Source organism: Oncorhynchus gorbuscha, linkage group LG05, assembly GCF_021184085.1.
Source record: "Oncorhynchus gorbuscha isolate QuinsamMale2020 ecotype Even-year linkage group LG05, OgorEven_v1.0, whole genome shotgun sequence".
NCBI classification, from domain to species: domain Eukaryota; kingdom Metazoa; phylum Chordata; class Actinopteri; order Salmoniformes; family Salmonidae; genus Oncorhynchus; species Oncorhynchus gorbuscha.
The window spans coordinates 10170856-10186428 of NC_060177.1; the positions used below are offsets into that span (position 1 = coordinate 10170856).

A 15573-nucleotide genomic window follows, 5' to 3' on the forward strand; every position below is an offset into this window, starting at 1 on the left:
GGAATGTATACACATAACTCTGACACATTAGGAATGAGCCATGTTGTATGTTGTACTGACTATAACACGCCATATGGTGAATAATGTACAGGATAATGATCAATATGAATATATAGTCTCCATCGCTGTGCTTGACTTGCAGTTGGTGCTAAGGTGTAATTACGTCATTCTAGGTGGAAACAAAGCCGACTGGGTGCCTTTTTAGCACCACACGCGCGCGCGTGAGAACGCCGACAGCTCGGTTCCAACAGCTACCGCAAATCCGGTCCCGGAGTGAAGACATAGTCCACCTATTGGAATACAATACAAAATATGATAAATGAAGGATTATCCGAACGGGAGTGACTGGGGATCGAATCGGATCTTTTGGCTGGTTATTTACTACGTTGTCCGACTGGAATGTATATTATGGTGTATGGTTCAATTGAAGAATGAATGTTGTGCGTCAACTTCGCATTGCTGCCGCCTTGTTTTGATGACTTTGAGGAATCTATACCTTTTGAATGCTCACTCGGATGAGAGCAAATGGAATCGTGCGTTAGGTGAGTCTATTTGTCCCTTTGTTGGTTATGTACCGTATGATCGCACGCGCCAGTGAAGAACTAGAATATGGATTTTATTCTCTGTTTCGAAGTACTCAGCGGTGAATCTGAGGTTATGCAAATGTGATTGAATTATGACGGTGTGTATATCCATTTCTGTTTGAGGAACGACACTGTTTAGAGTTCTTGAACTGAATCTAGTGGGTATACAATGACAAAAACGTAGCCTACTCAATATTCCTGAAAATTATATACATTTAATAGCAGCTGCCTGATAGTATATATTTTGGAATTAATTTAATATGAAAACCAATCTTTACTGATCCCTATCTAAAGAGTGAAGCCTTCTCCAAACTATTACCACATTTAATTTCTGTCTTATTCACAATAACACAAATAGACGTGATCATTAGATTCGTTTATTAGTCACATGCACAGGGATAACTATTGCTTTGGGATAATAACATGGGATGTAACACCTTATATTCATGATTATTATTACTTGCAATGTTTGGCTATGTTTTGATTGTGGTATGTGATTGTCCAATAGTCAATATCTTGCTCTCTCTCTCTCTCTCTCTCTGCTGTGTTTTCTCTCTCTCTCTCTCTCTCTCTCTCTCTCTCTCTCTCTCTCTCTCTCTCTCTCTCTCTCTCTCTCTCTCTCTCTCTCTCTCTCTCTCTCTCTCTCTCTCTCTCTCTCTCTCTCTCTCTCTCTCTCTCTCTCTCTCTCTCTCTCTCTCTCTCTCTCTCTCTCTCTCTCTCTCAGGGTCATCCTCCTATCTCTCTCATAAGGGGGACAGGTCTCCCTTGTATTTGAGACGTTCCATCTCAATGGCATCCCCTGTACAGTATACTTAAAGAATAGGCGATTAACGAGGATATCAACGTCTAGCTCCATCCCACACCACATGCCATGGATCCCCTACCAGAGTACTCCCTGTTCCTAGTCCGGATCCTGGAGGAACTAGACACTAAACACAGTAGTGTGTCCTACCAGGACCTCTGTAAGTCCCTGTGTGCCCGCTTTGACTTGGTCCACTTGGCCAAGCTACGGAGCCTTCTGTTCTACACAGCCTGCCTGGACCCAGCCTTCCCTGCCACTCTCTTCAAAGACAAGATGAGATGTACTGTTGAGGACCAGCAGTCTAAGAAACTCATGGTGGCAGCGGATATCGTCACTATGTTTAACCTAATCCAAATGAACGGGGGGATCGCCAAAGATAAGTTCCCAATGGCACCACCGAGGCCCAAGTTCCACAAGAACCAGTCGTTTGAGTCATGTAGGTCCGACACTGATGTTTATAAGTACCAGGACTATGAGAGGGGCGGAGGTTATCAACCCTCCAGGGCGGGTCACCACCCCCACCATCGCCCCATGTCCCAAAACAACTCCTCCCACCCCCGCCCACACCCCCATTCCCACTCCGCCAGCTCGAAATCCAACTGCAGCCCACAGTTTATCCCGACCTCGGACCCTAAGTTCCTATTGGGCGTAAACAAGGATCTAAAATGTCGAGCAGCGTCGCTAGACAAGCTGCAGCACCTGCCCCAGTACTCAAGCTGCAGTCCTCCATCGCCACCCTGTGAGATGCAGAGCACCTACTTTCCCATAGACATTGACAGTGAGTCCACCACAGACCAGGAGTCCCTGCAACACATCAACCACACGGAGCCCTTCTCTGTCCACTCCTGTGTCCAGAAGAGAAACATCTTCAAGGAGGATTTTCACAACCTGCTAGCGTTCTCCCCACAGGTCTGTGTCTCTGGTCTTTAATTCTATATTATTTATTTATTTTTATTAAGCATTTGCATATCATTCATTATGCAACAATACTTATCCTGACATATTTGTTTGGAAGTACCCCCAACAAGTTTGAGATTTAATGTTGTCCCATTACTACACTGAAACAACAATACATGAAAAAACAAACATTGAAGATACAGTCAGACTGATTTCCATTGCAGCCTCCTCCACTGTTAACCATCTGTTATCAATTATCACTATCTAATTTTCACTGTGATATGTGGTCAGCTACATTGTGCCATGTTCTGAGTTGTTTTGTTCCTACTAAACGGTGCTAGCTGTAAGTATTTGTGCCGTTGTTTGCTAATCTTACCATCTAAATGTCAAAGAAAAGCACAAGAAACCTAAAGGACAAAACAAAAGTGATAAAACAGTACCTACCCACTTCCTGAAACTGGTCCATAGATCTACAGATGTAGGATCTTAATTAGACCTGCATTGTTGCAGAAATATAATCCCGCAACAACAGGATTTCAACGTTTAGTTCATAATGTTGCTTGATTGGTCAAAATGAGGCTACATGAAAAGTGGAATACTGTTAATATAACCGTTAGTGCAGGTTTTTAATGAACTTATGTCAATCATGAAGGTCATCTGCATTTCCTCTGGCACAGGAAAAGTCTCATCAACAAAGAGTGATCAAATGAAGATCCTACATCTGTATAGCCTATGTCACTTAGAATGGAAATGTCTCAATGGACATCAGTGAGAATAACCAATCTATAAAACACATTTCTTTCTAGAAAGGCTTGGTCTGAGCCTAATGTTACATCCAGCACCTTTATGCTTAGTTTGACTCTTTCTTTGTTTGATTTGATAATGCAGGGTGTTTTGACTGATGTGTTAACACAACAGTGTATTAACATGTTGTTGTAAAAGTGAATGAGTCTGTAACAACAACGACAAAATCACTTGTGAAATAACAAAAATTGCTCAAAACAACTACCAAATTTCTCTGAAACTATTACCTTTAGGTTTTAGTCAGTTAACAGATATTCTTATCAGCTTGACTTAGAACCAAACAATACAATATTACCATAATGTTTAAGAGCAACTTAATGAAATGTTACCCCATTGTCATTATAGGTCATCACCTCAGAGTGCAAACCAAACATCAGGGCAACTGGAGGCTACCACCGGAGAGAGCTCCACAAACCTGCCACATTCTTCAACCACAGCTTCGAGCTGCCCTACAGTAACCCCTACTTTGAGCCTACTATGAACTCACCCATTCAGGAGAAACGGCGAGCGAAGCACGAGAGTCTGGACGACCTTCAAGCGTCTACGTATTTCGGGCCAACGACAGTGACAGAGTGTGTGAACACACGGAGAAGTACGGCTAGGCCGGGGAAGCAGCCAATTTGGCCCGTGAAAAGCCTGAGTCTGAATGCTGAAGAAGGGCCACCGGATTTTGAGAGGTCATTTCTGAGTGGGAAACCACTGAAAGACAACCATCGCCACAATGTAGTCAATAAAGAGAATGAGCAGCACTTTCAGTGTGCTAAAGAGAAAGTGGTGGCCTCCCCTTCAGGGTTCGCAAAGAAAACCAATGGGTTGAAAACAAAGGATATGTCTTCAATGGCGTGCGGTCCCGGGGTGGGTGTCGACAAAAGAGAGGTTGGGAAAAGATTTAAAGAGAAAGGCATCAACAGTACGTCTTTTCAAGGAGGTAACATAGACAGCTCGTCCAGCATAGGGACACAAACGGAGCAGGCCGAACAGAGGAAGCTAAAAGACTATGCCGCCGCTCACGCAAAATACGTCGAGAGAGAGAGGCACTCGTGCAAACACTCGGAAGAGGACTCTGAGATCATCAGCGATGACATCAGTGACATCTTCCGCTTCCTTGACGACATGAGCGTGTGCGACTCACTGGGCGTCATCCAATCGTCGTGCTACAACAGCATCGGATCTCTCTCTCAGGTGACCATGAAGTCTGACGGCGACAGCTCACCCGAATGCAACACGGTCAAATTGGCCAAGTCCAAGCTGGACTGCCTCTTTCACTCCCTAGAGAACACGGACGACGAGCTCAAATCGAGCGTGTGTAAGCTTGTTATGAGGATAGGTGAGATCGAGAAGAAGCTGGAGTCTCTGTCCGGAGTCCGAGGGGAGATCTCGCAGGTGCTCTCCAAGCTCACCAAACTCGACGAGAAGATCCAGGAACCCGAAACCAACGGGAGACCGGACGAAAACGCTTTAGCCACCACTTCCACCCCAGATCACCTTCACCCCGACCCCAACCTCTCGCCCCATGTCTTTCAGTGCCACACAACAGGCCACAACATCAAGGTGGATAACGGATCAGTGGAGTGGGGCTGCTCAGACAGTGAGAGTCTGAGGGTCAAGGCAATTAAGAAAAGTATGTTCACGCGGAGGTCGTCACGCTCACTCAATGAGGAGAACAGCGCCACGGAGTCAAAGGTGGCGAGCATCGCCAACTCACCACGGGACTGGAGAACGGTGTCGTATTCTTCGCACCATGGGGATGAGGGCAAAGACAAGGACAGAGACAGAGACCGAGAAAGGGACACCAAGGACAGACACAGGAAAGCCAAAGAGGTAAGAAAAATGGTTTACATTTCTAACACTTTTCACATTACACCAACATTCGATACTCTGTGTTTTTTGGGCTGTTTTGATGTAATATTAGAGCATATTTTCTACCACAAGGAAGCGTCTTTGGGAAAAAAGTGCTATTAAAATCCTATGTAGTATTATTATCATTACAGAAACATGACAAGAGTAATCAACGAGGTGAGAACAATGGAATACATTTATATAAGTCCTTTGTAAGTGCTGGACCGCACTGTATGTTGTTCAAGAACAGACAAAGAAAAGTATTCACACCCCTTGAATTTTTCCACATTTTGTTATGTTACAAAATGGGGATAAAATGGATTTAATTGTAAAAACATCTACAAGATTTTTTTGTTGTTAACTAATATATCTTGATTAGATAGGTGTTAACCCCCCGAGTCAATACACGTTATAAACACCTTTGGCAGCAATTCAAGTAAGTCAGTGAGTATTTTGGGGTAAGTCTCTAAGATCTTTGCACACCTGGATTGTGCAATATTTGCCCATTATTCTCTAAATTCTTCAAGCGCTGTGTCACGCCCTGACCTTAGTATTCTTTGTTTTCTTAATTATTTTGGTTAGGTCAGGGTGTGACATGGGTGATATGTGTGCTTTTTGTCTCATCAAGGTTTTTTCACTGTCTAGGGTTTTTTGTAGATTTATGGGGTTGTTTCCATCTAGGTGTTTATGTAGGTCTATGGTTGCCTAGATTGGTTCTCAATTAGAGGTAGGCGTTTATCGTTGTCTCTGATTGGGAACCATATTTAGGCAGCCATATTCTTTGGGTATTTTGTGGGTGATTGTTTCCTGTGTCAGTGTTTGTGCCACACGGGACTGTTTTGTTTCCATTTCACGTTGTTATATTGGTCCGATCCTTGCTACACCTCTTCAGACGAAGACTAGGAAATCAGTTACACGATGTCAAGTTGGTTGTTGATAGACAGACATTTTCAAGTCTTACCGTAGATTTTCATGCAGATTTTAAGTTAAAACTGTAAGTAGGCCACTCAGGAACATCCCATGTTGTCTTGGTAGTGTGGATTTGGCCATGTCTTGGTAGTGTAGATTTGGCTTTGTGTTTTAGGTTTATTGTCCTGCTGGAAGGTGAATTTGTCTGTGTCTGTTGGAAAGCAGATTGAACCAGGTTTTCCTCTAGGATTTTGCCTGTGCTGAGCTACATTTAGTTTATTTTTATCCTGAAAAACTCATCAGTCCTTGCTGACGACGAGTACACCCATAACATGATGCAGCCAACACCATGCTTGAAAATATGGAAAGTGGTACCCAGTGATGTGTTATGTTGGATTTGCCCCAAATAACAGTTTTGTATTTTTTGGTATTCAGGATAAAAAGTAAATTATTTTGACACATATATTGCAGGATAGAAAAGACTCTAAAGTTGCCAAACTGTAAAAATATTGTCTGTGAGTATAACAGAACTGATATTGCAGGCGAAAGCCTGAGAAAAATCCAATCAGGAAGTGACTCTTATTTTGAAATCCCTGTGTTCCTATGCATCCCTATTTCCCATTGAAAGGGATATCAACCAGATTCCTTTTTCTGTTGGCTTCCCTAAGGTGTCAACAGCCTTTAGACATAGTTTCAGGCTTTTATTTTGAAGAATGAGCGTGAATGACCACATTGCGTAAGTGGACAGGTGGGGGCTCTCAGAGTGATTTGTGCGCAAAAGAGAGAGGTGGCTATTGTTACTCCCGGTCCTAGCTTTCGCTGTAAAGCATAATTTCAAAATCTGAGATGACAGGTGGATTAACAAAAGGCTGAACTGTGTTTTCCTATTATTGCACTTGTGATTTCATGAATATGAATTGGTTCTCAATTAGAGGTAGGCGTTTATCGTTGTCTCTGATTGGGAACCATATTTAGGCAGCCATATTCTTTGGGTGTTTGGTGGGTGATTGTTTCCTGTGTCAGTGTTTGTGCCACACGGGACTGTTTTGTTTCCATTTCACGTAGTTATATTGGTCCGATCCTTGCTACACCTCTTCAGACGAAGACTAGGAAATCCGTTACACGCTGTCAAGTTGGTTGTTGATAGACAGACATTTTCAAGTCTTACCGTAGATTTTCATGCAGATTTTAAGTCAAAACTGTAAGTAGGCCACTCAGAGGCTGCAGAGGGGAAGACGGCTCATAATAACTACCCTTAACTACACCAGTGGAGGCTGCTGAGAGGAGGATGTCTCATAATAACTACCCTTAACTACACCAGTGGAGGCTGCTGAGAGGAGGATGGCTCATAATAACTACCCTTAACTACACCAGTGGAGGCTGCTGAGAGGAGGATGGCTCATAATAACTACCCTTAACTACACCAGTGGAGGCTGCTGAGAGGAGGATGGCTCATAATAACTACCCTTAACTACACCAGTGGAGGCTGCTGAGAGGAGGATGTCTCATAATAACTACCCTTAACTACACCAGTGGAGGCTGCTGAGAGGAGGACGGCTCATAATAACTACCCTTAACTACACCAGTGGAGGCTGCTGAGAGGAGGACGGCTCATAATAACTACCCTTAACTACACCAGTGGAGGCTGCTGAGAGGAGGACGGCTCATAATAACTACCCTTAACTACACCAGTGGAGGCTGCTGAGAGGAGGACGGCTCATAATAACTACCCTTAACTACACCAGTGGAGGCTGCTGAGAGGAGGATGTCTCATAATAACTACCCTTAACTACACCAGTGGAGGCTGCTGAGAGGAGGACGGCTCATAATAACTACCCTTAACTACACCAGTGGAGGCTGCTGAGAGGAGGACGGCTCATAATAACTACCCTTAACTACACCAGTGGAGGCTGCTGAGAGGAGGACGGCTCATAATAACTACCCTTAAACTGTAAAACTTCAATTAAGTCTCAAATAGCCACTTGTCCCTTTTAATAGCCTGGCATCAGCACATATTTCAAATAAAATCAAAGTTTATTGGTTGCATGCACAGTTTAGCAGATGTTATAAACTGGTTGGTTCGAGCACTGAATGCTGATTGGCTGACAGCCATGGTATATCAGACCGTAATCCACAGGTATGTCAACACATTTATTTTTACTGCTCTAATTACTTTGGTGACCCATTTTATAATAGCAATAAGGCACCTCAGGGGTTTGTGATATATGGCTAGTATACCACGGCTAAGAGCTGTATCCAGGCACTCTGCAATGCCTCTTGAAGCTCGGGGGCACTATTTTTATGTTTGGAAAAATAACGTTCCCAAAGTAAACGGCCTATTTCTCAGGACCAGATGCTAGAATATGCATATAATTGACAGATTAGGATAGAAAACACTCTAAAGTTGCCAAAACTGTAAACATATCGTCTGTGAGTATAACAGAACTGATATTGCAGGCGAAAGCCTGAGAAAAATCCAATCAGGAAGCGACTCTTATTTTGAAATCCCTGTGTTCCTATGCATCCCTATTTCCCATTGAAAGGGATATCAACCAGATTCCTTTTTCTGTTGGCTTCCCTAAGGTGTCAACAGCCTTTAGACATAGTTTCAGGCTTTTATTTTGAAGAATGAGCATGAATGACCACATTGCGTAAGTGGACAGGTGGGAGCTCTCAGAGTGATTTGTGCGCAAAAGAGAGAGGTGGCTATTGTTACTCCCGGTCCTAGCTTTCGCTGTAAAGCATAATTTCAAAATCTGAGATGACAGGTGGATTAACAAAAGGCTGAACTGTGTTTTCCTATATTGCACTTGTGATTTCATGAATATGAATATTTTCTAGTAATATTATTTGACTGTGGCGCTAAGCTATTCAGCGTTGCTGATGACAATTCTCCAGGATCCGGGATGGGTGGTTCTAAGAAGAACAGCCCTAAGCTGTGGTATATTGGCCATATACCACACCTACTCGGGCCTTATTAATTAATTATAGTGGGTGCAGAGAAATGCTTATGTTTCTAGCTCCTAGCAATGTAGTAAAATGTTATGCAAGAACACACATGATAATAAATCAATCAAAACAACAAGAAATCAAGAAATGTCTGAACAAATCCAACAATCCAAATAGCACTGTAACAGTAATTCAAACGCAGTCTACTATATATTTCAGTACATAAACACCGGTTTCTAATAAATGACAGGTTTAAGTGAATTGCTGTAAAGATTATGCAAAAGAAGATTAAGGAAAGCAACATCTTTGTCTTTTCAACATTTTATTGAGCAAAAGATGTGTTCGTTAAGGAAATGGACGCCTGGCTCAAATAGAAACCTGTCTCTAATAACCGCCAGTTGTGTTCAGTGATTGAAGCAAATAAATGCCCGTGGCTGTTAATGTAGTTTTACTCTATGTAAAGTCATTATCTCCCATGTACATGTAGACAGAGACGGGATGTCATAGAAGTACTGTCACAAATGTCTAGAGATTCAACAGTGTTAATTAAACAGTTGAAAAGGATATCATTTCCCTCGCTTCCCTTCCTCGAATCTCACACACACACAGTTCATGCACACAGACACACACACAGTTCATGCACACAGACACACACACAGTTCATGCACGTAGACACACACACAGACACACACACAGTTCATGCACGTAGACACACACACAGTTCATGCACGTAGACACACACACAGTTCATGCACGTAGACACACACACAGTTCATGCACACAGACACACACACAGTTCATGCACGTAGACACACACACAGTTCATGCACACAGACACACACACAGTTCATGCACGTAGACACACACACAGTTCATGCACACAGACACACACACAGTTCATGCACACAGACACACACACAGTTCATGCACGTAGACACACACACAGTTCATGCACACAGACACACACACAGTTCATGCACGTAGACACACACACAGTTCATGCACACAGTTCATGCACACAGACACACACACAGTTCATGCACACAGACACACACACAGTTCATGCACACAGACACACACACAGTTCATGCACGTAGACACACACACAGTTCATGCACACAGACACACACACAGTTCATGCACGTAGACACACACACAGTTCATGCACACAGACACACACACAGTTCATGCACGTAGACACACACACAGTTCATGCACACAGACACACACACAGTTCATGCACGTAGACACACACACAGTTCATGCACGTAGACACACACACAGTTCATGCACACAGTTCATGCACACAGACACACACACAGTTCATGCACGCAGACACACACACAGTTCATGCACGTAGACACACACACAGTTCATGCACGTAGACACACACACAGTTCATGCACACAGACACACACACAGTTCATGCACGTAGACACACACACAGTTCATGCACACAGACACACACACAGTTCATGCACGTAGACACACACACAGTTCATGCACACAGACACACACACAGTTCATGCACGTAGACACACACACAGACACACACACAGTTCATGCACGTAGACACACACACAGTTCATGCACGTAGACACACACACAGTTCATGCACACAGACACACACACAGTTCATGCACACAGACACACACACAGTTCATGCACGTAGACACACACACAGTTCATGCACACAGACACACACACAGTTCATGCACGTAGACACACACACAGTTCATGCACACAGACACACACACAGTTCATGCACGTAGACACACACACAGTTCATGCACGTAGACACACACACAGTTCATGCACACAGTTCATGCACACAGACACACACACAGTTCATGCACGTAGACACACACACAGTTCATGCACACAGACACACACACAGTTCATGCACGTAGACACACACACAGTTCATGCACACAGTTCATGCACACAGACACACACACAGTTCATGCACGCAGACACACACACAGTTCATGCACGTAGACACACACACAGTTCATGCACGTAGACACACACACAGTTCATGCACGCAGACACACACACAGTTCATGCACGCAGACACACACACAGTTCATGCACGTAGACACACACACAGTTCATGCACGTAGACACACACACAGTTCATGCACACAGTTCATGCACACAGACACACACACAGTTCATGCACGCAGACACACACACAGTTCATGCACGTAGACACACACACAGTTCATGCACGTAGACACACACACAGTTCATGCACGCAGACACACACACAGTTCATGCACGCAGACACACACACAGTTCATGCACATAGACACACACACAGTTCATGCACGTAGACACACACACAGTTCATGCACGCAGACACACACACAGTTCATGCACGCAGACACACACACAGTTCATGCACACAGACACACACACAGTTCATGCACACAGACACACACACAGTTCATGCACGTAGACACACACAGTTCATGCACGCAGACACACACACAGTTCATGCACACAGACACACACACAGTTCATGCACACAGACACACACACAGTTCATGCACGCAGACACACACACAGTTCATGCACGCAGACACACACACAGTTCATGCACACAGACACACACACAGTTCATGCACACAGACACACACACAGTTCATGCACGTAGACACACACAGTTCATGCACGCAGACACACACACAGTTCATGCACACAGACACACACACAGTTCATGCACGTAGACACACACACAGTTCATGCACACAGACACACACACAGTTCATGCACGTAGACACAGACACACACACAGTTCATGCACACAGACACACACACAGTTCATGCACGTAGACACACACACAGTTCATGCACGTAGACACACACACAGTTCATGCACACAGACACACACACAGTTCATGCACGTAGACACACACACAGTTCATGCACACAGACACACACACAGTTCATGCACGTAGACACACACACAGTTCATGCACACAGACACACACACAGTTCATGCACGTAGACACACACACAGTTCATGCACGTAGACACACACACAGTTCATGCACACAGTTCATGCACACAGACACACACACAGTTCATGCACAGACACACACACAGTTCATGCACAGACACACACACAGTTCATGCACGTAGACACACACACAGTTCATGCACGTAGACACACACACAGTTCATGCACACAGTTCATGCACACAGACACACACACAGTTCATGCACGCAGACACACACACAGTTCATGCACGTAGACACACACACAGTTCATGCACGTAGACACACACACAGTTCATGCACGCAGACACACACACAGTTCATGCACGCAGACACACACACAGTTCATGCACACAGACACACACACAGTTCATGCACGTAGACACACACACAGTTCATGCACACAGACACACACACAGTTCATGCACGCAGACACACACACAGTTCATGCACGTAGACACACACACAGTTCATGCACGTAGACACACACACAGTTCATGCACGCAGACACACACACAGTTCATGCACGTAGACACACACACAGTTCATGCACGTAGACACACACACAGTTCATGCACGCAGACACACACACAGTTCATGCACGCAGACACACACACAGTTCATGCACACAGACACACACACAGTTCATGCACACAGTTCATGCACGTAGACACACACAGTTCATGCACGCAGACACACACACAGTTCATGCACACAGACACACACACAGTTCATGCACACAGACACACACACAGTTCATGCACGCAGACACACACACAGTTCATGCACGCAGACACACACACAGTTCATGCACACAGACACACACACAGTTCATGCACTCAGACACACACACAGTTCATGGACGTAGACACACACAGTTCATGCACGCAGACACACACACAGTTCATGCACACAGACACACACACAGTTCATGCACACAGACACACACACAGTTCATGCACGCAGACACACACACAGTTCATGCACGCAGACACACACACAGTTCATGCACGCAGACACACACACAGTTCATGCACGCAGACACACACACAGTTCATGCACGTAGACACACACACAGTTCATGCACGTAGACACACACACAGTTCATGCACACAGTTCATGCACACAGACACACACACAGTTCATGCACGCAGACACACACACAGTTCATGCACGTAGACACACGCACAGTTCATGCACACAGTTCATGCACACAGACACACACACAGTTCATGCACGCAGACACACACACAGTTCATGCACATAGACACACACACAGTTCATGCACGTAGACACACACACAGTTCATGCACGCAGACACACACACAGTTCATGCACGTAGACACACACACAGTTCATGCACGCAGACACACACACACAGTTCATGCACGTAGACACACACACAGTTCATGCACGTAGACACACACACAGTTCATGCACGTAGACACACACACAGTTCATGCACGTAGACACACACACAGTTCATGCACACAGACACACACACAGTTCATGCACACAGACACACACACAGTTCATGCACACAGACACACACACAGTTCATGCACACAGACACACACACACAGTTCATGCACGTAGACACACACACAGTTCATGCACGCAGACACACACACAGTTCATGCACACAGACACACACACAGTTCATGCACACAGACACACACACAGTTCATGCACGCAGACACACACACAGTTCATGCACGCAGACACACACACAGTTCATGCACGCAGACACACACACAGTTCATGCACGCAGACACACACACAGTTCATGCACGCAGACACACACACAGTTCATGCACGTAGACACACACACAGTTCATGCACGTAGACACACACACAGTTCATGCACGCAGACACACACACAGTTCATGCACGTAGACACACACACAGTTCATGTACACAGACACACACACAGTTCATGCACACAGACACACACACAGTTCATGCACATAGACACACACACAGTTCAGGCACGTAGACACACACACAGTTCATGCACACAGACACACACACAGTTCATGCACGCAGACACACACACAGTTCATGCACGTAGACACACACACAGTTCATGCACGTAGACACACACACAGTTCATGCACGTAGACACACACACAGTTCATGCACGCAGACACACACACAGTTCATGCACGCAGACACACACACAGTTCATGCACGTAGACACACACACAGTTCATGCACACAGACACACACACAGTTCATGCACGCAGACACACACACAGTTCATGCACACAGACACACACACAGTTCATGCACACAGACACACACACAGTTCATGCACGCAGACACACACACAGTTCATGCACACAGTTCATGCACACAGACACACACACAGTTCATGCACACAGACACACACACAGTTCATGCACGCAGACACACACACAGTTCATGCACACAGACACACACACAGTTCATGCACGCAGACACACACACAGTTCATGCACGTAGACACACACACAGTTCATGCACACAGACACACACACAGTTCATGCACGTAGACACACACACAGTTCATGCACACAGACACACACACAGTTCATGCACGTAGACACACACACAGTTCATGCACGCAGACACACACACAGTTCATGCACGCAGACACACACACAGTTCATGCACGCAGACACACACACAGTTCATGCACGCAGACACACACACAGTTCATGCACACAGTTCATGCACACAGACACACACACAGTTCATGCACACAGACACACACACAGTTCATGCACACAGACACACACACAGTTCATGCACACAGACACACACACAGTTCATGCACGCAGACACACACACAGTTCATGCACACAGTTCATGCACACAGACACACACAGTTCATGCACACAGACACACACACAGTTCATGCACACAGACACACACACAGTTCATGCACGCAGACACACACACAGTTCATGCACGCAGACACACACAGTTCATGCACGCAGACACACACACAGTTCATGCACGCAGACACACACACAGTTCATGCACACAGACACACACACAGTTCATGCACGCAGACACACACACAGTTCACGCACGCAGACACACACACAGTTCACGCACGCAGACACACACACAGTTCACGCACGCAGACACACACACAGTTCACGCACGCAGACACACACACAGTTCACGCACGCAGACACACACACAGTTCACGCACGCAGACACACACACAGTTCACGCACGCAGACACACACACAGTTCACGCACGCAGACACACACACAGTTCACGCACGCAGACACACACACAGTTCACGCACGCACACACAGTTCACGCACGCAGACACACACACAGTTCACGCACGCAGACACACACACAGTTCACGCACGCAGACACACACACAGTTCACGCACGCAGACACACACACAGTTCACGCAGACACACACACAGTTCACGCACGCAGACACACACACAGTTCACGCACGCAGACACACACACAGTTCACGCACGCAGACACACACACAGTTCACGCACGCAGACACACACACAGTTCATGCACGCAGACACACACACAGTTCATGCACGCACGCACGCAGACAGTTCATGCACGCAGACACACACACAGTTCATGCACGCAGACACACACACAGTTCATGCACGCAGACACACACACAGTTCATGCACGCAGACACACACACAGTTCATGCACGCAGACACACACACATTTCATGCACGCAGACACACACACAGTTCATGCACGCAGACACACACACAGTTCATGCACGCAGACACACACACAGTTC

The 15573-nt window shown here is 45.5% G+C and overlaps 1 protein-coding gene across 1 annotated transcript in view; it reads left to right on the forward strand.

Annotated features, from left to right (window-relative positions):
* The first annotated feature begins 214 nt into the window (after positions 1-214).
* The window catches only part of minar1 (membrane integral NOTCH2 associated receptor 1), a 104272-nt gene continuing 88913 nt past the window's right edge, over positions 215-15573 (forward strand). The window contains exons 1-3 of the mRNA XM_046348857.1: positions 215-542; positions 1309-2295; positions 3433-4908. Of these exons, the coding sequence (XP_046204813.1) occupies positions 1456-2295; positions 3433-4908 (2316 nt within the window). The 5' untranslated portion in view covers positions 215-542; positions 1309-1455. The remainder of the gene's footprint in view (positions 543-1308; positions 2296-3432; positions 4909-15573) is intronic.